Here is a 24,928-nt window from a genome sequence, read left to right as displayed (position 1 = left end):
TGTCATTATGGGTGATTTTAATCTGCATATAGATTGGGAAAATCAAGTTAGCCATAATACCATAGAAAAGGAATTTCTGGAGTCGGATGGGTTTCTGGATCATATGTTGAGGAGCCAAGTAGAGAACAGGCCATCCTAGATTGGGTACTGCGTAATGGGAAAGGAATCATTGGCAATCTAGTTGTACGCGAACATAATATGATAGAATTTTTCATCAAAATGGAGAGTGAAGTACTTGATTCTAAGACTAGGGTCCTGAATCTTAAAGGAAACTACGATGAAATGAAGCGTAAGTTGGCTATAATCGAGTGGGGAATGAAACTCAAAGGGATGACAGTGGAGAGGCAATGGCAAACAATCATAGAGCGCATGGAGGAACTGCAACAATTGTTTATTCCTGTCTGGCACAAAAACAAACAGGAAAGGTGGTCATTCCATGAGTTACAAGGAAAATTAGATATAGTATTCGATCCAAAAAAAACCTTATAAATTTGCCAAGAAAAACAGGTCTGAGGATTGGCAGCTATTTAGAATTCAACAAAGAAGGACCAAGGGAATAATTAAGAAGGGGAAAATAAAGTACGAAAGTAAGCTTGCATGGAACATAAAAACTGACTAGAGGTTTCTATAGGTACATGAGGAGAAAAAGATTGGAGAAGGCAAATGTAGGGTCCCTTACCGTCAGAAACAGGGGAATGTATATAGGAGATAAAATAAAATGGCTGAGCAACTAAATACATACTTTGGTTCTGTCTTCACAAATGAAGACACCAATAAGAAGCACACAGCTAAATCGCTGGCTTTGAAAGCAGACACGGGCAGGCCAGCAGCATGGTTCAATTCCCATACCAGCCGCCCCGAACAGGTGCCGGAGTGTGGCGACTAGGGGCTTTTCACAGTAACTTCATTTGAAGCCTACTTGTGACAATAAGCGATTTTCATTTTTAAGATACCAGAAATGTTGGGGAATGCAGAGTTTAGAAGGAGAAACTGAAGTTGATCAATATCAGTAGAGGAATGGTGTTGGGGAAATTGATGGGATTGAAGACTGATAAATCCCCAGGGCCTGATAACTGAAGGAGGTGGCTCGATCCAGGATTCTATTGGCTGCGGAACAGTTCCTGCAGATTGGAGGGTGGCTAATGTAACTCCATTATTTAAAAAGGGAGGTGCGAGAAAGCAGGGAATTATAGACCAGTAAGCCTGACGTCAGTAGTGGGGAAAATTCTAGAAACCATTATCAAAGATTTTATAAAATCAAATTACTGCGGATGCTCAAATCTGAAACAAAAGAGAAAATGCTGGAAAATCTCAGCTGGTCTGACAGCATCTGTAGAGAGCAAAGAGCTAACATTTTGAGTCCGATGACTCTTTGTCAAAGCTAGCAGACAGAGAAAGAGGGAAATATTTATACTGTGGAGTGAGAATGAAAGATGAGTCATGGCCACAGAAACCCAGGGAAACCAGGTGCTAATGGCCACAGAAATCAAGTGGAAAGAGTGCGAATGGCAGTCCCCAGAGAGGACAAAGATGTGAAAGGTCAAACAGCAGGGAAACTAACATCAGAGGATGAACTGTAGATGTGGGGGGAGGGGAAGGAAAGAGGAGAAAGGTGAAGGACAGGCGGATAAGATTGGTGGGGTGGGGGGAATTAAATATATATTAAGAAAGAAAGAAATAAATGGTAAAAGACAATTAAAATGAAATGAAAACAAATGAGTCGAGGTGAGGTAGAGCTGATCATCTGAAGTTGGTGAATTCAATGTTTAGGCCGGAAGGCTGTAGCGTGCCTAACCGGAAGAGGAGACGTTCTTCCTTCAGTTTGCGTTGCACTTCACTGGAACATTGCAGCAGGCCACGAACAGATATGTGGGCATGGGAGCACGGTCTTTTGATAAAATGGCAAGCAACAGGAAGGTCAGGGTCCTGAACGCGCACAGACCGAAGATGCTCAGCAAAGCGATCACCCAGTCTGCGTTTGGTCTCTCCGATATAGAGGAGACCACATTTGGGAGCAGCGAATGCAGTAGCCCAAATTGGAAGAGATGCAAGTGAAACGCTGCTTAACCTGGAATGAGTGTTTTGGGCCTGGAATGTTAAGCATGGAAGAGGAAAAGGGGCAGGTGTTACACCTTCTGCGATTGCATGGGAAGGTGCCATGGGTGATGGGATAGGTACTGGGTATGGTGGAGGAATGGACTAGATTGCCCCGGAGGGAACGGTCTCTGCGGAATGCTGACAGAGGGAGTGAAGGGAAGATATGTTTGGTGGTGGCATCACGCTGGAGTTGGCGAAAATGGCAGAGGATTATGCTTTGCATATGGAGGCTGGTGGGATGAAATGTGAGAACGAGGGGGACTCTATCCTTGTTCTGGGAGGGAGTGGAGGGGGCGAGGGTAGTGGCGCAGGAGATGGACCGCACACTGTTGAGGGCCCTGTCCACAACTGTAGGTGGGAAATCACTGTTGAGGAATAAGGAACAAATTTTCAAAGCACCATTTTGGAAAGTGGCATCATCGGAACAAATGCGACGGAGGCGAAGGAGTTGAGAGAAAGGGATGGAGTCCTTACAGGGTACATAGATAGAACAGTACAGCACAGAACAGGCCCTTCGGCCCTCGATGTTGTGCCGAGCCATGATCACCCTGCTCAAACCCACGTAACAACCCTCTACCCGTAACCCAATAACCCCCCCTTAACCTTACTTTATTAGGACACCACGGGCAATTTAGCATGGCCAATCCACCTAACCCGCACATCTTTGGACTGTGGGAGGAAACCGGAGCACCCGGAGGAAACCCACGCACACACGGGGAGGACGTGCAGACTCCGCACAGTGACCCAGCCGGGAATCGATCCTGGGACCCTGGAGCTGTGAAGCATTTATGCTAACCACCATGCTACCGTGCTGCCCACGCACGGTACCGTACCGTGTATGGTGCGGTATGGCACGGTACCACCATACCGTGTATGGTGCGAAGAGCTGTAATCCAGATAAAATCAAATTTTATAGCAGAGCACATAGAAAATAGTGACAGGGTTGGACAAAGTCAGCATGGATTTATGAAGGGGAAATCGTTCTTGACAAATCTACTGGAATTATTTGAGGATGTAACTAGTAGAATAAATAGGGCGGCACGGTGGTTAGCACTGCTGCCTACAGCACCGAGGACCCAGGTTCAATCCCAGCCCGGATCACTGTCTGTGTGGAATTTGCACATTCACCTCATGTCTGCGTGGGTTTCATCCACACATCCAAAAGATGTACAGGGTAGGTACGCCATGCTAAATTTCCCCTTAATTGGAAAAAAAGAAAAAAAGAATAATTGGGTACTCTTTTTAAAAAAAAATGTTTTAACTAGTTGAATTGATGAAGTGGGGGCCACGAGATGTGGTGTATTTGGACTTACAGAAGGCTTTTGACAAAGTCCAGCATGAAAGATTAGCAGGTAAAAGCACATTGGGGCAGTGTATTGAGACAGATAGAAAACTGGTTGGCAGACTGGAAACAGAGAGTAGGAATTCACAGGTCTTATTCAAATTGGCAACCAGTGACTAGAGGGGTAACGCAGGGATCAGTGCTAGGGCCCCAGCTATTTACAATATATATTAGGAGGGAGCGCTGTGAGGAGAATGCAGAGATCCTTCAGTGTGGTTTGGACAAGTTAAGTGAGTGGGCAACCGAAAGGCAGATGCAGTATAATTTGTATAAATGAGAGGTTATCCACTTTGGAAGCATAAACAAGAAGGCAGACTATTATCTGAATGGCCATAACTTAGGAGGGGGAAATGTTCAACGAGACCTGGGTGTCCTGGTACACCAGTCACTGAAGGTAAGCGTGCAGGTGGTAAAGAAGGCAAATGGTAAGCTGGCCTTCATTGCGAGAGGATATGCGTTAAGAAGCAAGGATGTCTTGCTGCAATTATACGAGGCCTTGGTGAGGCCACACCTGGCATATTGCATGCACTAGCTATAGAGGGGGTGCAGCGAAGGTTTACCCAGACTGATTCCTGGGATGGCAGGATTGACGTACGAGGAGAGATTAAATCGGTTAGTATTATATTCGCTGGAGTTCAGAAAAATGATGGGATGGGAATCTCATAGAATCCTATAAAATTCTAACAGGGCTGGACAGCTTGGATGCAGGAAGGATGTTCCCGATGGTGGGTGTGTCCAGAACCAGGAGGCACAGTCTGGGGATAAGGGGGTAGACCATTTAGGACACAGATGAGGAGAAATTTCTTCACGCATAGAGTGGTGAGCCTGTGGAATTCGTAACTACAGGATGTAGTTGAGTCCAAAGCATTTTATGGTTTCAAGAAGCAGTTAGCTTAGTACTTAGGGTGAAGGGGATCAAAGGATATGAGGGAAAACGGAATTAGGCTATTGAGTTGGATGATCAGCCCTGATCATAATGAATGGCCTCCTTCTGCTCCTATTTTTTCTATGTTTCCATATACCAATGTTATAGAAAGTTAAGGCGTAGAGGGGAGTTCCCATTTTGCTCATACCTGTTGCTGAGTCTGTTCTGGAATGCTCTTCGCTATCGGAATCTTCCAGCTGATCATCGCTGTATTAAAAACAAAACAGTTCTATGAAGCATTTGCAACGTGAGTCAAAAATATGACATTTTCCGGCAGCTGGATTATGTCAACCTGAAGTAATTGAGAAAATTCTAACTTTTACTATAATTAGCTCATTACCTGTCACCTTCTAATTTTGGTATATCAGAACAACTGGAAGAGTCTTCCAACCATGACAGTGTTGGCCTCCGGGTTTCGCTACTTGGCCCATGTTCTACCTCGGGTATAGATATCTGCCTCAAAATTGCTGCATCATATGGATTGACGTCAAATTTCAAATGAACCTGGATTTAAAGGAGAAAATAAAAGTTTAAAAATCTGGATGACAAGATTTTTTTTTTTTAATTCTTTTACGTTGGGCAGCATTTATTGCCCATCCCTAAATGTCATTGAGGGGGCATTTAAGAGTCAACCACATTGCTGTAGGCCTGGAGTCACATGTCGGCCACCAAATTTCCTTCTGTAAAGGACATTAGTGAACCAGATGGGTTTAACGACAATGGTTTCATGGCCATCATTAGACTTTGGATTGTAGATTTTTATTCAAATTTCACCATCTGTCAAGGTGGGATTCAAACCTGGGTCCCCAGAGCATTACCCTGGATCTCTGGATTACTAGTCCAGTGACAGTACCACTGCCTCCCCAGGCACTGCAGATGAAGACCCCAGTCCACAACACCACAAGAGTGGTAGAAAAAAAAGGAACACAACCTATTATTGGAATGGGCGTAAATTGAGAGAGGTGGACACTCAGCGAGACCTTGATGTCCTAGTGCATTAGTCGCTGAAAGTAAGCATGCAGGTACAATCAGCAGTAAAGAAGGCAAATAGTATGTTGGCCTTTATAGCAAGAGGATTGAGTATAGGAATAGGAATGTTTGACTAATTGTATAGGGCATTGGTGAGGCCACATCTATTGTGTGCAGTTTCAGCGTCCTTATCCGAGCGTTCTTGCTATAGAGGGTGTGCAGTGAAGGGTTAGCAGGCTGATTCCTGGGATAGCGGACTGTCATATGAGGAGAAGTTTTGGAGGGCCAAAGGGCCTGTTCCTGTGCTATACTGTCCTTTGGGGTTTTGGCCAGGTGATATCATGACATGTACAGGTTTGGAGGACTGAAAGGCCTGTTCCTGTGCTGTATTGTCCTTTGTTCGTTTGAGAGACTAAATTGGTTAGGATTATATTCATTGGAGTTTAGAAGAGTGAGGGGGGATCTCAGAAACCTCTGACAGAATTAGAACATAGAACATAGAACAGTACAGCACAGAACAGGCCCTTCGGCCCTCAATGTTGTGCCGAGCCATGATCACCCTACTCAAACCCACGTATCCACCCTATACCCGTAACCCAACAACCCCCCCCCCCCTTAACCTTACTTTTATTAGGACACTACGGGCAATTTATCATGGCCAATCCACCTAACCTGCACATCTTTGGACTGTGGGAGGAAACCGGAGCACCCGGAGGAAACCCACGCACACAGGGGGAGGACGTGCAGACTCCACACAGACAGTGACCCAGCCGGGAATCGAACCTGGGACCCTGGAGCTGTGACTCATTTATGCTAACCACCATGCTACCCTGCTGCCCAGGGTAGACAGGGTAGAATCAGAAAGAATGTTCCTAATACTGGGGAGTGCAGAATCATAGTTTGAGTATAAGGGGTAAACCTTGAAGGACTGAGGAATGTGGTGAATCCGTGGAATTCACTACCACAGAAAGTAGTTGATGCCAAAATGTTGTGTCATTTCAAGTAGGAATTAGATATAGCTCTTGGGGCTAAAGGCATCAAAGAATATTTGGGCAGGATCAGGGTATTGAACTTGATGATCAGCCATGATCATGATGAATAGCGAAGCAAGCTCAAAGAAATAAATGGCCTCCTCCTGCTTCTATTTTCGACACATTTTTCCAACACGGGCTCCTGGAAACAGTTCTCCCCTGTTGTGGAAGCATGGAAAGGTATAAGCAATGCCAGAATTTCCCCAAAACAACTCAGTCTTGGAGAGCGATATGGGCAGAGGCCTGAGAGTAGGCCACTCCTCCTCAGTCAAAGATGATCAACATCAACTTGAAAATGCCAAGAAAGCACCTTTTAATAAGTCTTTAACAATGTAATACATACACTTCTCTTGGTACTTTATGGTTTGCTTTGGCATTCTTTCAAAAATGCACTGGATGACTCCTCTTTCACATCAATCGGCCAGTACAATTTGACTTTCTTTACAAATTATTTATTTGTCATTGGGTCAAACAACATAATTCTGCAAATGCCATTTTGTTGCTCCCAATTACACCAGTTGCATCAAGTAACTAATTGAGGACAGATAGCAGCTTGATGTTTGTAGACCTAACTGTTTTTTAATTTTCCAATTAAGCGGCAATTTAGCGTGGCCAATCTACATAGCCCGCACATCTTTGGATTGTGGGGGTGAGACTCACACACATGGGAAGAATGTGCAAACTCCACACGGACAATGACCCAGGGGCGAAATCGAATTTGGGTCTTCAGTGCCATGAGGTAGCAGTGCTAACCGCTGCACCACCGCACGGTCCCTAACATTTTCTTAAGTAGAATGTCATGAAACGGTAATTAAAACAGAATTATTAAAACATTTAATGGCCAAAAACTGGGCAAATGACAGTAGCATTTGAAGACATCTCTAAATGATACAGACAGAATCAGAGAGCAAGCAATCTAAAGAACAAGCAAGGCAGATAGAGAAACATTTATACAGCGCCCTCAATGACCTCAAAACAACTTTGAACACTGCCGCAATGTAGGGATAATTGGGATAATGACCAAATCAAAGATCCATTGTAAGTGTTTCTTGGGTGGTAAATATCGTCAGGGAGAATATTCCCTTCTCCTCTCTCACAAATTTTGAATATTGTTGCAGATCCAACCGAGATGACCTCAGGGGAAGAGAGCGGGGGGGGGGGGGGGGGGAGCGAGGGGGGGGGGGGGGGGGGGGGGGGGGGGGGACGCGAGGGGGGGGAGAGACAGCGAGGGGGGGGGGAGAGACAGCGAGGGGGGGGGGAGACAGCGAGGGGGGGGGGGGAGACAGCGAGGGGGGGGGGGGGGACAGCGAGGGGGGGGGGGGACAGGGGAGGGGGGGGGGGGGGAGACAGCGAGGGGGGGGGGGAGACAGCGAGGGGGGGGGAGACAGCGAGGGGGGGGGGAGACAGCGAGGGGGGGGACACAGCGAGGGGGGGGGACACAGCGAGGGGGGGGACACAGCGAGGGGGGGGACACAGCGAGGGGGGGGACACAGCGAGGGGGGGGACACAGCGAGGGGGGGACACAGCGAGGGGGGGGACACAGCGAGGGGGGGGACACAGCGAGGGGGGGGGACACAGCGAGGGGGGGGGACACAGCGAGGGGGGGGACACAGCGAGGGGGGGGACACAGCGAGGGGGGGGGACACAGCGAGGGGGGGGACACAGCGAGGGGGGGGGACACAGCGAGGGGGGGGACACAGCGAGGGGGGGGACACAGCGGGGGGGGGGACACAGCGAGGGGGGGGACACAGCGAGGGGGGGGACACAGCGAGGGGGGGGACACAGCGAGGGGGGGAACAGCGAGGGGGGGGGGACACAGCGAGGGGGGGACACAGCGAGGGGGGGGGACAGCGAGGGGGGGACACAGCGAGGGGGGGGGGACACAGCGAGGGGGGGGACACAGAGAGGGGGGGACACAGCGGGGGGGGGGGACAAGCGAGGGGGGGGGGGACACAGCGAGGGGGGGGGACACAGCGAGGGGGGGACACAGCGAGGGGGGGGACACAGCGAGGGGGGGACAGCGAGGGGGGGGACACAGCGAGGGGGGGGGACACAGCGAGGGGGGGGACACAGCGGGGGGGGGACACAGCGAGGGGGGGGACACAGCGAGGGGGGGACACAGCGAGGGGGGGACACAGCGAGGGGGGGGGACACAGCGAGGGGGGGGACACAGAGGGGGGGGGACACAGCGAGGGGGGGGACACAGCGAGGGGGGGGACACAGCGAGGGGGGGACACAGCGAGGGGGGGGGGGACACAGCGGGGGGGGGACACGCGGGGGGGGGGCAACAGCTGAGGGTGTGGGAGAGGGCACAGCGAGGGGGGGGGGGAGAGACACAGCGAGGGGGGGGACACAGCGATGGGGGGTGACACAGGAAATGGGGGGGGGACACAGCGAGGGGGGGGGGAACACCAGAGAGGGGGGGGACACAGCGAGGGGGGGGACCAGCGAGGGGGGGGGACACAGCGAGGTGGGGACACAGCGAGGGGGGGGACACAGGAGGGGGGGGGGACACAGCGAGGGGGGGGGGGACACCGCGAGGGGGGGACACACAGCGAGGGGGGGGGGACACAGACTCTTCCGATGGGGGGGGGGGAGAGACACAGCGAGGGGGGGGAGAGGAGAGCCAAGCGGGGCGAGACACAGCGAGGGGGGGGAGAGACACAGCAGCACGGGGAGGGGGGAGAGATACACAGCCGAGGGGGTGTGAGAGACACATGCGAGGGGGGGGGGGAGAGACACAGCGAGGGGGGGGAGAGGACACAGCGAGGGGGGGGAGAGACACAGCGAGGGGGGGGAGAGAACGAGGGGGGGAGAGAACGAGGGGGGGGAGAGACACGGGGGGGGGAGGGAGAACGGGGGGGGAGGAGAACGAGGGGGGGAGAGAACGAGGGGGGGAGAGAACGAGGGGGGGAGAGAACGAGGGGGGGAGAGAACGAGGGGGGGGAGAGAACGAGGGGGGGGAGAAGGGGGGGAGAGAACGAGGGGGGGAGAGAACGAGGGGGGGAGAGAACGAGGGGGGGAGAGAACGAGGGGGGGAGAGAACGAGGGGGGGAGAGAACGAGAGATGAGAGAGAGGAGAGATGAGAGAGAGGAGGGAAGAGAGAGAGGAGGGAAGAGAGAGAGGAGGGAAGAGAGAGAGGAGGGAAGAGAGAGAGGAGGGAAGAGAGAGAGGAGGGAAGAGAGAGAGGAGGGAAGAGAGAGAGGAGGGAAGAGAGAGAGGAGGGAAGAGAGAGAGGAGGGAAGAGAGAGAGGAGGGAAGAGAGAGAGGAGGGAAGAGAGAGAGGAGGGAAGAGGGGTGGGGAGACAGAGGGGGAGACAGAGGGGGAGACAGAGGGGGAGACAGAGAGACAGACAGAGAGACAGACAGAGAGACAGACAGAGAGACAGACAGAGAGAAGACAGAGAGACAGAGAGAGAGACAGAGAGAGAGACAGAGAGAGAGACAGAGAGAGAGACAGAGAGAGAGACAGAGAGAGAGACAGAGAGAGAGACAGAGAGAGAGACAGAGAGAGAGACAGAGAGAGATGGGGGGAGGAAGAGAGAGGGAGGTGGGGAAGAGAGAGAGCGAGAGAGAGGGAGGTGGGGAAGAGAGAGAGGCGGGGAAGAGAGAGAGGTGGGGAGGAAGAGAGGGGAAGATGGGGGGGCGGGAGAAAAGGGAAATGAGATTGATAAATTCTGCATATGAATTACTGAACGTTTCTTTGGCAGTTTTTCAGGGTTGAGGATGATTTGCTTCCACTCAGCAGGGTTGGGTTCTGCAGTGACTGACTAGACCAATCTTGGTGCCGCTGACTCTGCCACAGGTGGGGCAGGTGATGATAGATGAGGCGGGTGGGTAGGCGCTCTGGATTCTACGTCCTCTTTCCGCTGCTTACACTTGACTGCCGTGTGCTCCACTCGGTGGTGCTCAAGGTGGGTTGGCGCCTTCTCGTATGCTTTTTCTCCAGTTTGTGCATTCGAGGGCAAACAATTCCCACGTGTCGGTGAGAATGTTGTTTGTATTTCGGAAGGCTTTTAGAGTGTCTTTGCAGCATTTCCTCTATCCTCCTAGTGATCGTTTGACATTGCAGGGCACAAGAATAGAGCACTGGTTCAGGGAGTCTTGTGTCGGACACGAGGACACTGCAGTAGAAACTGATGAGGGTTAAGAATGAGAGGACATAAAAGGAAAGCATGCATCTCCAGCAAAAAGAAAATGGAACTTAGTGAACTGCAGTCCACTTCAGCCCCGACCTCGAAGAATTCCCAGAGATGAATGCTCAAGGACAGATTTCACAAACAGGAACAGTACACCATGCAGTATAAATGTTGTGCATGAAAACTAATCCCCTGTGCTGAGTTTTCATCTCGATATCAGCAATCACTCATACACACCTTTTTCAACAACCGGTTTCATTTTACCAGCCAGCTTGAGAAGTCCTTCAGAAGGAGGATACTTGCAGTGATAATTAAAAATCAGACATTCACCAATTAAAATAATTGTGATACCTTCATCATTTTAGATACATCCCATATACAGATCTTTCCACGCCTTGTTGATGCAGCCAAGAAATGGGGACAACTTCCAAAGCCAATACATGCTATTCGATCAGGGACATCTACACTGGGAAATTGTGCTGGACTTGTTGCCAATGTTATTGATAGCGGCACATTTTGAGTGTGTTCACCTTTCACAAATGGACAGTTAGGAGAATGCCGTTCGTGTTCTGACCTATGTTGTATAAAAAAATATTCAAAATTGTCAAAACCACAAACATGGTCGGCAAAGCCTTCATAATCTCACAATCATTTTTTGGAACTTGACTGAACTGCTGCAAAGTCGAAGGCTCAATAAAAGGATTCTATTTATTGATATTTCAGCAGTATAGTCACCTGCCTGAAAATCGTGAGGTTACTGACTGAAATTCTGCAACAGACAGTTTTTAATGTGCAATGTTACTGTAGATTTGAGATGCAAATCTATTTTCTTTTGTTTTATGCAAGTTAAAGTTCCAACCATTACAGAGAGGGTATGTATTTTTCTTTTAGAAGGAATTTGGCGACTAGGGGCTTTTCACAGTAACTTCATTGAAGCCTACTCGTGACAATAAGCGATTTTCATTTCATTTCAAATACCTATAGCAAAGAAAATGTCCATAAAATAGCTGCAAAATCCTACATGTTTGGTCATAACTTAATTATGCCATCATGTTGTCAAATTAATAGCACAGAACAAATTTAAATCAGTTACTGGTTTCTGCCTATTTTTCTTTGACAATAGATTGTGTAAGTGCCATTACAGGGGCATCAACTTCAACCTTGTTGAATAGAAAGAGCTTACTTACCAAGGTTCATCGGTGGGCTCCCAGCACACCAGGCAAACACTACATGTAAAGCACATGGCCCGGTCATCCCCAGAGGAGGCTGGCTGAATAAAAAAAAACAAAGCAAAATTCAGTCAGCTTATTTGATAATGTCTGCTTCAATTTTCGAAAGTTTGAGACAAAGTTAAAGAATGTTTTACAAGTGCGCTGGATAGTAGTCAGGAGTAGGAGCTCAAATCAATTTATTTCCCATCCACTGGTGAAAAGACACAGAATATACAAAGATGATTGATGAAGGTAGGGCAGTGGATCTCGTCCACATGGGACTTCAGTAAGGCCTTTCACAAGGTCCCTCATGGCAGACTGGGTACAGAATGTGAAGTCACACAGGATCAGATGTGAGCTCGCAAGATGGATACACTTGGCTCAGCTGACTCAGTCATAGGAGACATAGGGTAGCAGTAGAAGGGTGCATTTCTGAATGGAGGGTTGTGACCAGCAGAGCTCCGCAGGGATCAGTGCCGGGACCTTTGCGGTTTGTCGTATATACAAATGGTTTGGAGGAAAAAGTAACCAGTCTGATTAGTGAGTTTGCGGATGACACAAAGGTTGGTGAAACTGGATAGTGTTGAGGATTGTCAGAGGATACGGATCGGTTGGAGACTTAGGTAGAGAGATGACAAATGGAGTTAATCCAGACAAATGAGGTAATGCATTTTGGAAAGTCCTATACAGGTGGGAAATTTACAGTAAATGGCAGAACTCTTAAGACTATTGACAGGTAGAGGGGTCTGGGTGTACAGGTCCACAGGTCACTGTGGCAAAGCAGGTGGAGAAGGTAGTCAAGAAGGCAGACGGCATGCTTGCCTTTATCGGCCAGTGTGTGAAGTATAAAAATTGGCAAGTCATGCTGCAGCTGCATAGAACCTTAGTTGGGCCACATTTGGAATTAGAGTGTTCAATTCTGATCGCCACACTACCAGAAGGATGCGAAGGCTTTGGCGAGGGTACAGAAGAGGTTTACCAGGATGTTGCCTGGTATGGAGGGCATTAGCTATGAGGAGAGGTTGGATAAACTCGGTTTGTCCTCACTGGAACGAGGACGGTTGCAGGCGGCGTGACAGAAGTCTGCAAAATTATGAGGAGCATGGACAGAGTGGACATCAGAAGCTTTTTTCCAGGGTGGAAGAGTCAATTACTAGGGGACATCTGGTTAAGGTGCGAGGGCAAGGTTTAGAGGAGATGGACGTGGCAGGGGGGGGGGGGGGGGGGGGGGAAGAGAGAGAGAGTTTGGAGGCAATGTGAGAGGGAAGGTTCTTTTTTTTTTAAACACAGAGGGTAATGGGTGCCTGGAACTCGCTGCCAAAAGAGGTGGTGGAAGAAGGTGCGACATTTAAAGGGGCGTCTAAACAAATACATGATTAGGATGGAATAGAGGGATAAGGACCTCGGAAACGTAGAAGCTTTTAGGCTAGATGGGCAGCATGGTTGACATAGGATTGTAGGGTCGAAGGGCCTGAACTTCACGTTTCTTTGTTCTAACTATTTTTTAAACAAATTTAGAGTGTCCAATTCTTTTTTCCCCCAAATAAGGGACAATTTAGTGTTACCAATTCACCTACCACGTACATCTTTGGGTTGTGGGGGTGAGACCCACGCAAACAGGGAGAGATGGTGCAAACTCCACACAGACAGTGACCTGGGCCAGGATCGAACCCAGGACCTCAACATCATGAGGCAACTGTGATAACCACTGCGTCACTGTGCTGCCCTTGTTCTAATCATTTAACTCAGCACAAACCAGAGAAGGATTAATGGCAAAGTGAACTGTAATTCACAATCAAATGTTGAAATACAATGAGTTCTTACACGGTGTCACCTGTACCAGCCTCCCCAAACAGGCGCCGGAATGTGGCGACTAGAGGCTTTTCACAGTGACTTCATTTAAAGCCTACTTGTGACAATAAGTGATTTTCATTTCATTTCAAATCCCAGAGTACGTATATTTATACAACTTTAATTTCACGAGAATTCAATGGATAATAAAAACAACAAAAGCTGGTTAACTTTACAATACTAGGAACAACTAATTGCCAACTTACTTGGTGATAGAATCCTGCTTGTGCCATAGGATCAGGCTGAGCCCATCTGTAGCCTACATGTGGCCAAGAAGTGAAGGTTTCTCGTCTGTTGGCCTCACTATACATTAGTGACCTAAATAGAGAGCTGGAATTGTTTATACTGCAAAGTCTTACGGATAACATGCACTTTGCTTGACTTGCTTTAATGTCAATTTATGACAGACACAAACCTTTGTTACACGTTGGGGTTGAAGGCACAAGGGAAACAGGGATCCAAGACTTGCAATACACAAGGCCACACTCAGCTAGTAGCTTTCACATTCAGGAACAAATATTTCACAAATTGGTTTACTCTCTATCTCCTAGCCGCACAGGTGCCCAGTCAGAATGGCTACCTGAAGGATTCCTTCGGGAGACAGGTATGTTTTTCCAATTCCAGTTTTATCTGAAGAATCCCACAGATGTGGGAAGGAGGATTTAAAAAGGGAAAGTGATGTGTAGGGGAGGGTGGAAGAGAAATATCAAGAGTAGAGGGAACTAATTTACTTTCTCCCACAATTATTACTCTTTTTACTCAAGTTTCCATATTAGTGTGTTGCTACAGTACACTACATCATTCTATGGACATTGTTTTCATCGTTCAACTGAGTGAACATTCAGAACAGATGCAATTAAGTAGGCAGTAATAAATAATGGGAACAAAGACAGCATTTTTGGACCTGATTATAATCCTATGGCGAATATGATTGCACCAACTAACATTTTGGGCATGGCAAAAAGGCCAAATCAACTTGAGCAGGAAAAGGAGCTGAACATGAAAACCAGCAAATAAAATTTGACAAGTAAACACTTTATTTGCAACACAAATCCTTGCCAAGCACTAGTAACTGCACAAATAATTTGAAACGCCTGTGTACAATGGCACTTTATAAATAGTATGTAGTCTGCAGCACTTGGGTCTGAATGGATAATTTCATCTCTGTCCTTTGTGTCTGAGATAAAAGATGAAGTTAGTAGAGTTTTTAATCCACATTTAAAAAGCCAAGTCTTTACGAGATTAGTAAGGATACTCACTGAGGGATTCTATAATGGTGAATTGACCCACTGTGCTTCCACTATGTTGATATATGAATCCAAATTTCCATACTCAATGCAATCATTACATTAAAGAACTCCAAAGTTGATCATCAATCGTGTTTTTAACAAAAGAAAATCAGAAGCCAATCCCAAATATAGTTGCACTGCTTTGTTGAGGGAAGGAGTGCAACAACGACAAAGTAATTACTTCAATACTCAATCTACCAAAGGACGATGTGACAAAATGACAAAACTACTAATAGGCGTTTCATTAAAAGCAGATCAGTAGATCAATCATGTCTCGGCCTCTCCTAACTCTCCCTTAAGTTGAAAGAGTCACCATAGAGATAATTTATTAAAGAGCTAAGCATTAACTCCAACTGTTCAATAGCTGGCTAACTGGTTAACCAACATAGCATTTCATTAGGCATTATGCTAAACTGAAATGGAATGATGGCAAATTTAACATTGTAACAAAGTTTTATTCTAAGAATACTCTCACATACCTGTCCACTGAGCGGCCAGGGCCCACACCAAGTTCAGGTCGAGCACTTGGCAAGAGGTAGGATAGCCTATCCATTACAGATGAGGCTACGGACAGGGCAGAAATATTATGATTGGTCTTTTTCAACTCATTTACAATGGCATTAGAAACTGACTTCAGGACATGATGAGGAAGATGAAAAGTGACTGTTGCCCACTGCAAAAAAAAGAGACATGTATTACTGCAAACCCAGGGAAATAAAAAGATACATAACATATGGCACAGAAACCAAGATTTATTGAAATCTACACACTGAGTCCATTCTCTACCAAAGTTCCTGACCTTGCCCAGGTTGCTTTTCAGGAGGCCAGGGATTGGGTTGGGAGAGAAGAGCGACAACAGGATTGGGCAGATGGTCACAGGCTAGCTGCCTTAACAAAGTAGAACCAGTTAGGCAGTGCCAATTTTGGGTTTGACCAAATCACTGTGGGAGGAAGGAATGCAGCAGCTCAAGTCCCATCATTACATCTTCGTCAAGTAAATATGAATCAACAATAAATGCCGTCTTGCTTTATCGCGCATATTGCAAGGAAAGCAGGAATAGTAATAGGTACAATGTCTGAATAGCATTGCTGGTCCCCCCAATCTTGGTGCAGGAGCTGCAATAGGATAGTGTTATTGTTATAAGGCAGGGCAGTTGTTTCTTAAGCTTTTCATACTTTGACCAAATTGCTTGGGACACATCACTTCCTGCATTACAGGACCTTCAACTTTACTGGCTAGACTGCCTTCACACAATGTCATTAAATTCTCACAACTGGTTGAAGGAACTGCTCAGGGTTATCTCCATCTACAGATCAGAGTATTTGTGTGCAATGTCATCCTTCAATAAAATTACTGCAGTTTCTACTAACCTTTGCAACTTTGTGATTTGCAGCTGTCTCGTGTGATGTATTTTGCAGCCCATCTTTCAATTGAGAGATAAACTGATCGTATCCTTCTATATATGATACCTCCACCTTCTCCATACAAGCAGAGAGCAATTGCTGGGCCTGTAGATGAAAAAAAACAAGAGTACACACATAAGCACTCAACTTTAGTTTTGCGAACAAAAAAGACTTATGCGGATTACAGGAAAAATAAATACTGAATTTCATATTGAAATAAGCAGCTAGATAAAGTACCCAGACACTGCAGATATACCAATGACATGTCAACATAGAATCATAGAGTACAGAAGAGGCCCTTTGGCCCATCAGGTCTGCACCAACAAAACCACAGTAAATCTACATGATTCCCACTTTCTAGCACTTGATCCACAGCCTTTGAATGTTATGACATTTCTAGTGCTCATCCACATACTTTTTTTTTTAAAAAGGTTGGAGGTTTCCCACCTCTACTATGCTCCCAGGTAGTGCATTCCAGACTTCTACCACCCTCTAGGTGACAACTAATTCCTTAAATCCCCTCTAAACTGCCTGTCCCTCAACTTAAAATTATGCCCCCTCGTTATTGACCTTTCAAGCAAGGGGAACAGCTGCTTCCTATCCACCCTGTCCATACCACTCAATCTTTTACACCTCAATCAGGTCCTCCCTCAGATTTTTATGCTCTAAAGAAAACAACCCGAGCTTATCCAGCCTCTCTTCATAATTGTCCTGCAACAATAATCCTAAAGGCAGTAGTCTGCAAATTGTTTGTTACCATGTCAACAGTAAACAAAATGCTCCTTTATTTCAAAAAAACACCATGCAATTTCTTGCCAGAGACAGAGCATATTCCCTTCTTTAATTTGTATATTTATATAGCATCTTTAATGGAATGAAACATCCTAAAGCACTCCACACAAACAATAGAAATAAAATGACACCAAGTCATAGAAGGAAATATTAAGTCAAGCTAAAAAAAACTTTGTCAGAGATAGGTTTTAGGGCGTCACAGTGGTTAGCACTGCTGTCTACAGCGCGAAGGACCCGTGTTCAATCCCAGCCCTGGGTCATTGTCTGTGTTTTAGAGTTTGCACAGTCTCTTCATGTCTGCGTCGGTCTCACCCCCACAACCCAAAGATGTGCAGGTTAGCTACACTAAATTACCCAATTGAAAAAAAAAGAATAATTGGGTATTCTAAATTTATTTTTATTTTTTAAAAAGAGGTAGGTTTTAATAAGAGGAAAGTAAATAGCATAATGGTTAGTACTGTTGCTTCACAGCGCCAGGGACCCAGGTTCAATTCCCAGATTGGGTCACTGTCTGTGCGGAGTCTGCACGTTCTTCCCATGTCTGCGTGAGTTTCCTCCGAGTGCTCCGGTTTCCTCCCACAAGTCCTGAAAGACGTGCTTATTCGGTGAAGTGGATATTTTGAATTCCCCCTCAGTGTACCCGAACAGGTGCCGGTGTGTGGCGACTAGGGGATTTTCACAGTAACTTCAGTGTTAACACTAATGACACTACTTGTGACACTAATAAAGATTACTGTAAAGTAGAGAAGTGCAGAGAGGGAATTCCAGAGCTTCGGGGCCTTGGCAACTGAAGGCACAGCCACCAGTAATAGGGCAACTAAAATCAGGGAATGCTCGAAAGGCCAGAATTAGATGTACACTGGTATCTGAAAGTTTGGGGCTGGCAGAGATAGAAGGGGTGAAGAGCAATATGGGACTTCAAACGTTTCAGTTTTTCTCCCTGCAGATGCTGCGAGACCGGCTGAAGTTTTCCAGCATTGCTCCAACATCTGCGGTATTTTATTTAAGTTTAAGGTTTAATCTTAGACTGTTGAATGAAGAAGAGGGGGGTGTAGTCACTAGCTAAAGAATGGAGTTTGGAGGGGATGGCAGAAACAAAAGCTTCAGTCTTCTTAACACTTAGCTGGAAGAAATTGCAGCTTGGATTGGTCGGATAAGCAGTCCAATTAGTTAGCAACACCAAAGGAGTCAAAAGAGCCAGTGGTGAGGTAGAGCTCAGAGGGGCGAGCGTAAATATAAAAATGGGTTTCAGATGATGCTGCAGATGGACAGGATGGAGATAAGAAATAGGAGGACGGCAAGGACAGATTCTACCATGTGGGAAGAGAAGCCATTGCAAGAGATACCCTTGGACGTCATTGGTGGCTTTGACAAGAGCTGTTTTGGTACCGTGGTGTGGACTTAATGGAGCGGAGATGAGGGCCATACAAAGGGAAACGGACAGGGAAGTAATGGGCATACCTTGGGAAACAAAAATCCCAGGAATGACAATTAAAAATAAAACTACGTTTTAGCAATTACAATATTGCTTTGTGTGGTCCAGCCGTGTGGTAGACGACTAAACTTGCCATATTGGATTGGCAGTGATGCTGAAAGAGTTCAAAACTTTCATGATCAAACTCTCCTGATGGACAACAATATACAGCTAATGAAGAAAAACAAAGGGACATTACAAGATTTGTAAAATTGCGCATACCATTTCCTTTCCTCATCCTCATCAGTTCCCCAAATTGATTTGAAAATATTAAAATCGCACTAGGAAAGGTATGAGTGAAATCTGTAAACACTGTCAGCTGAATGAATAATGGGTTCTTGAACGAATTGTTCCTGCATAAGTTCATAAGATATAGGAGGAGAATTAGGCCATTTGGCCCATCAAGTCTGCTCCACCATTCGATCGTGGTTGATCTCATCCTGGCCTTAACTCCACCATCCTGTCCATTCTCCATAACCCTTCAACCCCATACCAATTAAAAATCTGTCCAATTCCTCAAATTTACTCACTGTCCCAACATCCACCGCATTCTGGGGTAGCGAATTCCACAGATTCACAACCCTTTGGGGAAGTAGTTTCTTATCAATTCTCTTTTACATTTGCTACCTCTTATCTAAAGCCTAACCTCTCATTTTAGAATACCCCAGAAGAGGAAGTATCCTCTCCACGTCTACTTTATCAATACCTTTTATCATCTTACATACCTCAATTTGATCTCCCCTCCTTCATCTAAACATTAGAGACTATAATAATCTTTATTGTTGTCACACAAGTAGGCTTACATCAACACTGCAACGAAGTTACTGCGAAAAGCCCCTAGTCGCCACATTCCGCCGCCTGTCCAGGTACACACAGAGGGAGAATTCAGATTGTCCAATTCACCAATCAAGCACCAATTTCGGGACTTGAGAGGGGAAAGCCGAGCACATGGAGGAAACCCACGCAGACACGGGGAGGATGTGCAGACTCCACACAGACAGTGACCCAAGCCGGAATCCAATCTCAGACCCTGATGCTTTGAAACATCAGTGCTAACCACTGCTACCATGCTGCTCAATAGGCCCAAACTGTTCAATCCCTTCATACGACAAACCCCATACGACAAACCCCATATTTCGGCAATAAATCTAGTGAACTTCCTCTGAACTGCCTCCAACGCCACTACACCTTTCCTCAAATGAGGGGACCAAAACTGTGCACAATACTCCGGTGTGATCTCACCAAAGCCTTGTACAGTTGCAACACTTCCTTACCATTACACGCTATTCCTTTAGCTATAAATGCTAACATTCCATTTGCTTTCTTTATTATCTGCTGTACCTGCATGCTAATTTTCTGTGAATCATGAATGAGGACCCCCCCCCCCCCCCCCCCCCCCCCCCACAGATCCCTCTGCAACGGTGCAACCTGAAGTCTCTCCTGATTTAGATAAGGTGCCGTCCCATTTTTTCGATCAAAATGCATGGCCTCACTTATCCGTGTTAAACTCCATCTGCCACATTTTGGTCCACTCTTCTAACCTGTCTATATCCATTTGTAAGGTTCTTATTTCCTCATTGCAACTTGCAGTCCCACCTACTTTCACACATGTTCAACTAAATTTACTGTCCTGCAATTTACAGCATAAGCGATTTCCCACAAATATTGTACATCTAGGAGTAAATTGTTACTTTTGACAAACATTGAAGCTGGAAGATTGTTTTGATAAGTAAAACCATACCTGTCTTGCACAGTTGTTGGGACAGTGAGTAAATTTGATGAGTTGGACAGATTTTTAATTGGTATGGGGTTGAAGGGTTATGGAGAATGGACAGGACGGTGGAGTTAAGGTCAGGATGAGATCAGCCATGATCGAATGGTGGAGCAGATCCGATGGGCCAAGTGGCCTAATTCTGCTCCTATATCTTATGAACTTATGCAGGAACAATTTGTTCAAGAACCCATTATCCATTCAGCTGACAGTGTTTACAGATTTCACTCATCCCTTTCCTAGTGCAATTTTAATATTTTCAAATCAATTCAGGTCACTTCCATGCTCATAATCTTGCCCTCAACACCACACCAATCCCATTGAATATACAGTACAGCAGTACTCCTCACAGTATAAGGAAATTCACTGTTGTTAGCACTTAGTGAATAAGATTGGTTAGAAAAATACATTCCTGCACAGTTGAGAGAAAGCAGAAAGAATTTGCTTTCAAATAACACTTTTCCTGACCTCGCGGGACCCCAAGGCACTTCACAATCAGTGATATGCTTTCAAATAGTAATATAAATGTTGCCACAGTCCCAGAGGACCATAGGCTGCTCTCCCCTTTAGAGAGAGAGCTGACTGGTGGTGATTTAACTTGAGGGTCACCACATCTCAGGTGAGGGGCAAGGTTGAGAAGGCGGGGCATTCATGACTTTTTTTTTATAAATTTAGATTACCCAATTATTTCTTCCAATTAAGGGGCAATTTAGTGTGGCCAATCCACCTACTCTGCACATTTTTGGGTTGTGGGGGCGAAACCCACGCAGACACGGGGAGAATGTGCAAACTCCACACGACAGTGACCCAGAGCTGGGATCAAACCTGGAACCTCAGCGCCATGAGGCAGCTGTGCTAACCACTAGGCCACCATGCTGCCCTAGGGGCCTTCATGAATAACCTCAGCTAATGCGAGAATTGAACCCACGCTATTGCCGTTTCTCCACATCACTGTTCTAACATAGGGAAATGGAGAGGTCAAATTGGTGCACAGCCAGACCCCACAAGCAACAAGAGGTCTTGGCAACTTTAGTTGAACGATAAATATTGACCAGACCACCAGGAGAATTCCTTTGCTCTTCTTAACAGTGGATGTTTTATATGCTCAGTTTAACTTCTGTCAAGATGACACTCTTAATGTTGCAGCATTGCCTCCGTACTGCACTGAGACTGGAAGGTTATAAATATAGAAGAGTAATAAGCATTTGACAGAGTTATAAAAGGAATTGGTGCAATCGGAGGTATTTTGTAAAAGCCCAATGGTATTTAGAGGGATGAAAGTCCACAGATCTCCTCAACTGATAACATTTGTTACAGTGGAGAGTTATTAGATTTATAATTTATTAGAGTTTAGTATTGGATCATGTGCTAATTTTTTTTAAAATATTTTTATTAATGGCATTTTGCAATTATACATGAAAATATCAGAAGACATCAACATGAACAGAAATCACCTGCCCTCCCACACACACAGGCCACTCTGTGAATTTGTTGACTTGTGCCAGGTCATCTGCCCTAATTTGCAGCAGGTAAGTCAGGGCTGGCAGTGAGATGATATACCGCCAAGTGAGGCTGATTAACCATGACACCATAAATCATGGGAGCAGAATTCGGCCCACCAAGTCTGCTCCACCATGGCTGAATATGTTTTTCATCCCCATTCTCCTGCCTTCTCACCATAACCCTAAATCCCCTTATTAGTCAATACCCTATCTATCTCTGTCTTAAAGACACTCGGTGACTTGGCCTCCACAGCCCTCTGTGGCAATGAGTTCCACAGATTCACCACCCTCTGGCTGAAGAAATTCCTCCTCATCTCCGTTTTAAAGGATCGTCCCTTCAGTCTGAAGAGACTGTGCTCTCGGGTTCTAGTTCTCCTACTGGGGAAACATCCTCTCCATGTTCACTCAATTTAGGCCTCAGTACGCAAACATTAATTTTACCTTTAATATTTAACGGTAATTTATCGTCCTTCACACATATCAGGCTTATTCTTTGCTTAGGTCCAATCGTAGCAATACACAAACTAATCATTTGAATTTCAAGAAAGAAAAAATAGGAAGGAGAAACACACATCTTTAGAAAATTAGATTCCGTCCAGGCACAAGATACATTCTTACCTCTGTAACTGGCAATTCAAGCTGAACCACATCATCCTGCTTTGAAACAGGGGTCTGTAGTGCTGTATCAAGCAACAAGATGCCATTCAAGTCTTTTCTACATCCAACTGCATAGTCATCCACAAAGACAACTTTATCCACTGCTGGAAAGTACTGACACCTCACCTGACCTCCTGGCTTGGCTGGAAAAGACAAAATTTAATCAATATCCTTGAAGTGTCATTTTCACAATAAACGCAAGAGTAAAATTACAGTTATTACCATACCGCGATTGGATTGGATTTGTTTATTGTCACGTGGACCAAGGTACACGTAAAAGTATTTTTCTGCGTGCAGCTCAAACGGATCATTAAGTACATGAAAAGAAAATACATAATAGGGCAACACAAGGTACATAATATACATAGACATCGGCATTGGGTGAAGCATACAGGAGTGTAGTATTAATCAGATCAGTCCATAAGAGGGTCGTTTAGGTGTCTGATAACAACGGGGAAGAAGCCGTTTTGAATCTGTTCATGCGTGTTCTCAGACTTTTGTATCTCCTGCCCGATGGAAGGAGTTGGAAGAGTGAGTAAGCCGGGTGGGACGGATTGCTGCTGAGTCGATGTTGCAAACAAATGTACAGATCATTCTAAAAAGGTGAAAATACATGAAAAGGTCATTCATTCTACGTAGCTGCTTAACCCACACACTGCCACCCTCCATTTGAGTAAATCTTCTCAACAGACAGTTCAAACATCAAACTTCCATCATGTTGGCACAAATCTGCCACCTGATGAAAGTGGAGATTCCTATAGGAATGGTACCAGTGTCCTCCACCATGAAAATGAGGCAAAGTATTGATTTAGCATCTTTGCCATTTCGTGTTCCCCACTATTAACTCTCCGCTGCATATGCAATCTGTTTTCATCATTTGACTCGACTAGTTTAGATTTTAACTACTCTCCCAAGAGGTGCATTAACTCAATTCTGCACTACTGCACACTTCCACAGAGTTCTTCATTTTGGTTCAATGGACAGCCAAGCACAGTAACAAGACCTACCAGGCCATACTTAGATAATCACCCCCTATTAGGAAGCCAGAAATACTTGAGCATGCAGCTGATCAGGATTGGGTAGCTACAAAGAAAAACAAGGATGATGGGCTGTAAAAGCACAAGCATTCATTGTTTGGGAGGTCAGACCCCATCTGGAGAACTGAGTGTGGACCTAGATAGGGGGCCCTTTTGGAGGGTCGGTGCAGATTTGATGGGCTGAATGGCCTCTTTCTGCACTGTAGGGATTCTCTGGGTGATAGGGTTGTCAAGGGATTAGGAGCAAGTGGGTAAATTGCACTTTTTTGTGTTAATTCACAGAATGTGTTTTTTTTTGTTCATTCTTAAGATGTGGGTATCATAAGCCAGCAAGGCCAGCATTTATTTTCCCTCAATAATTGTTCAAGATGAGCTGTTGTCTTGAACTGTTGTCTTGAACCGCAAAAATCCAATCGTGCTGAGATTGCCAGGATTTGAACCGAGGAACAAAGAATAAACGTTATCATATTCATAGAAATTACAGTGCAGAAGGAGGCCATTCGGCCCATCGAGTCTGCACCGGCTCTTGGAAAGAGCACCCTATCCAAGGTCAACACCTCCACCCTATCCCCATAACCCAGTAACCCCACCCAACATTAAGGGCAATTTTGGACACCAAGGGCAATTTATCATGGCCAATCCACCTAACCTAAGTCATGTCTATGGGCAGCACGGTAGCACAAGTGGATAGCACTGTGACTTCACAACGCCAGGGACCCAGGTTCAATTCCCCGCAGGGTCACTGTCTGTGCAGAGTCTACACGTTCTCCCCGTGTCTGCGTGGGTTTCCTCCCACAGTCCAAACATGTGCTGGTTAGGTGGATTGGCCATGATAAAATTCCCCTTAGTGACCAAAAAGGTTAGGAGGGATTATTGGGTTACGGGGATAGGGTGGAAGTGAGGGCTTAAGTGGGTCGGTGCAGACTCGATGGGCCGAATGGCCTCCTTCTGCACTGTATGTTCTATGTTTCCAAGCCAGGATGGTGCACGAGTTGGGGGGTTCCTATGGATCTGCGGTTCTGGTCCTTCTAGATGGTAGAGGTCACCTCAGGGATGTTAGCACCTCCTTCTTCAAAAAAGGAGACAAAGCAGACTGTGGGAACTACCAAGGAATTGCCCTATTCTCCATTGCCGGGAGGATCATCGCCCGAATCCCCGCTGGCCACTTTTTCTGAGAATATGAAGAAGTCCTTCCAGAAAGCCAGTGTGGCTTCCACCCAAACAATGGAACAGCGGACATGATTTTCACTGCTCGGCAACTTTAAGACAAATACATTAGCAACATCAACCACTTGACATGGCCTTCACCGATCTGAGCAAGGCTTTCGACTCTGTCAATCGAAAAGTGCTATGGATGAACTTGTCAAACGCCGGCTGTCCAGAGAAATTAATTTAACATCCTCCGGCTCCTCTATGACAAGTTGTCGGTGACAATC

At 46.1% G+C, this 24,928-nt stretch overlaps 1 protein-coding gene across 1 annotated transcript in view; it reads right to left on the bottom strand.

Annotated features, from left to right (window-relative positions):
- Positions 1-24,928, bottom strand: part of birc6 (baculoviral IAP repeat containing 6) — a 312,870-nt gene that overhangs the window by 245,231 nt on the left and 42,711 nt on the right. The window contains 8 exon segments of the mRNA XM_038814802.1: positions 4,513-4,571; positions 4,705-4,868; positions 10,856-11,078; positions 11,692-11,774; positions 13,773-13,884; positions 15,335-15,528; positions 16,227-16,364; positions 22,417-22,598. Of these exon segments, the coding sequence (XP_038670730.1) occupies positions 4,513-4,571; positions 4,705-4,868; positions 10,856-11,078; positions 11,692-11,774; positions 13,773-13,884; positions 15,335-15,528; positions 16,227-16,364; positions 22,417-22,598 (1,155 nt within the window).

This window comes from Scyliorhinus canicula, chromosome 1 (genome assembly GCF_902713615.1).
Source record: "Scyliorhinus canicula chromosome 1, sScyCan1.1, whole genome shotgun sequence".
NCBI classification, from domain to species: domain Eukaryota; kingdom Metazoa; phylum Chordata; class Chondrichthyes; order Carcharhiniformes; family Scyliorhinidae; genus Scyliorhinus; species Scyliorhinus canicula.
Note: the sequence above shows the minus strand (reverse complement) of the source record. Positions and strands in the feature narration are given on the sequence as shown.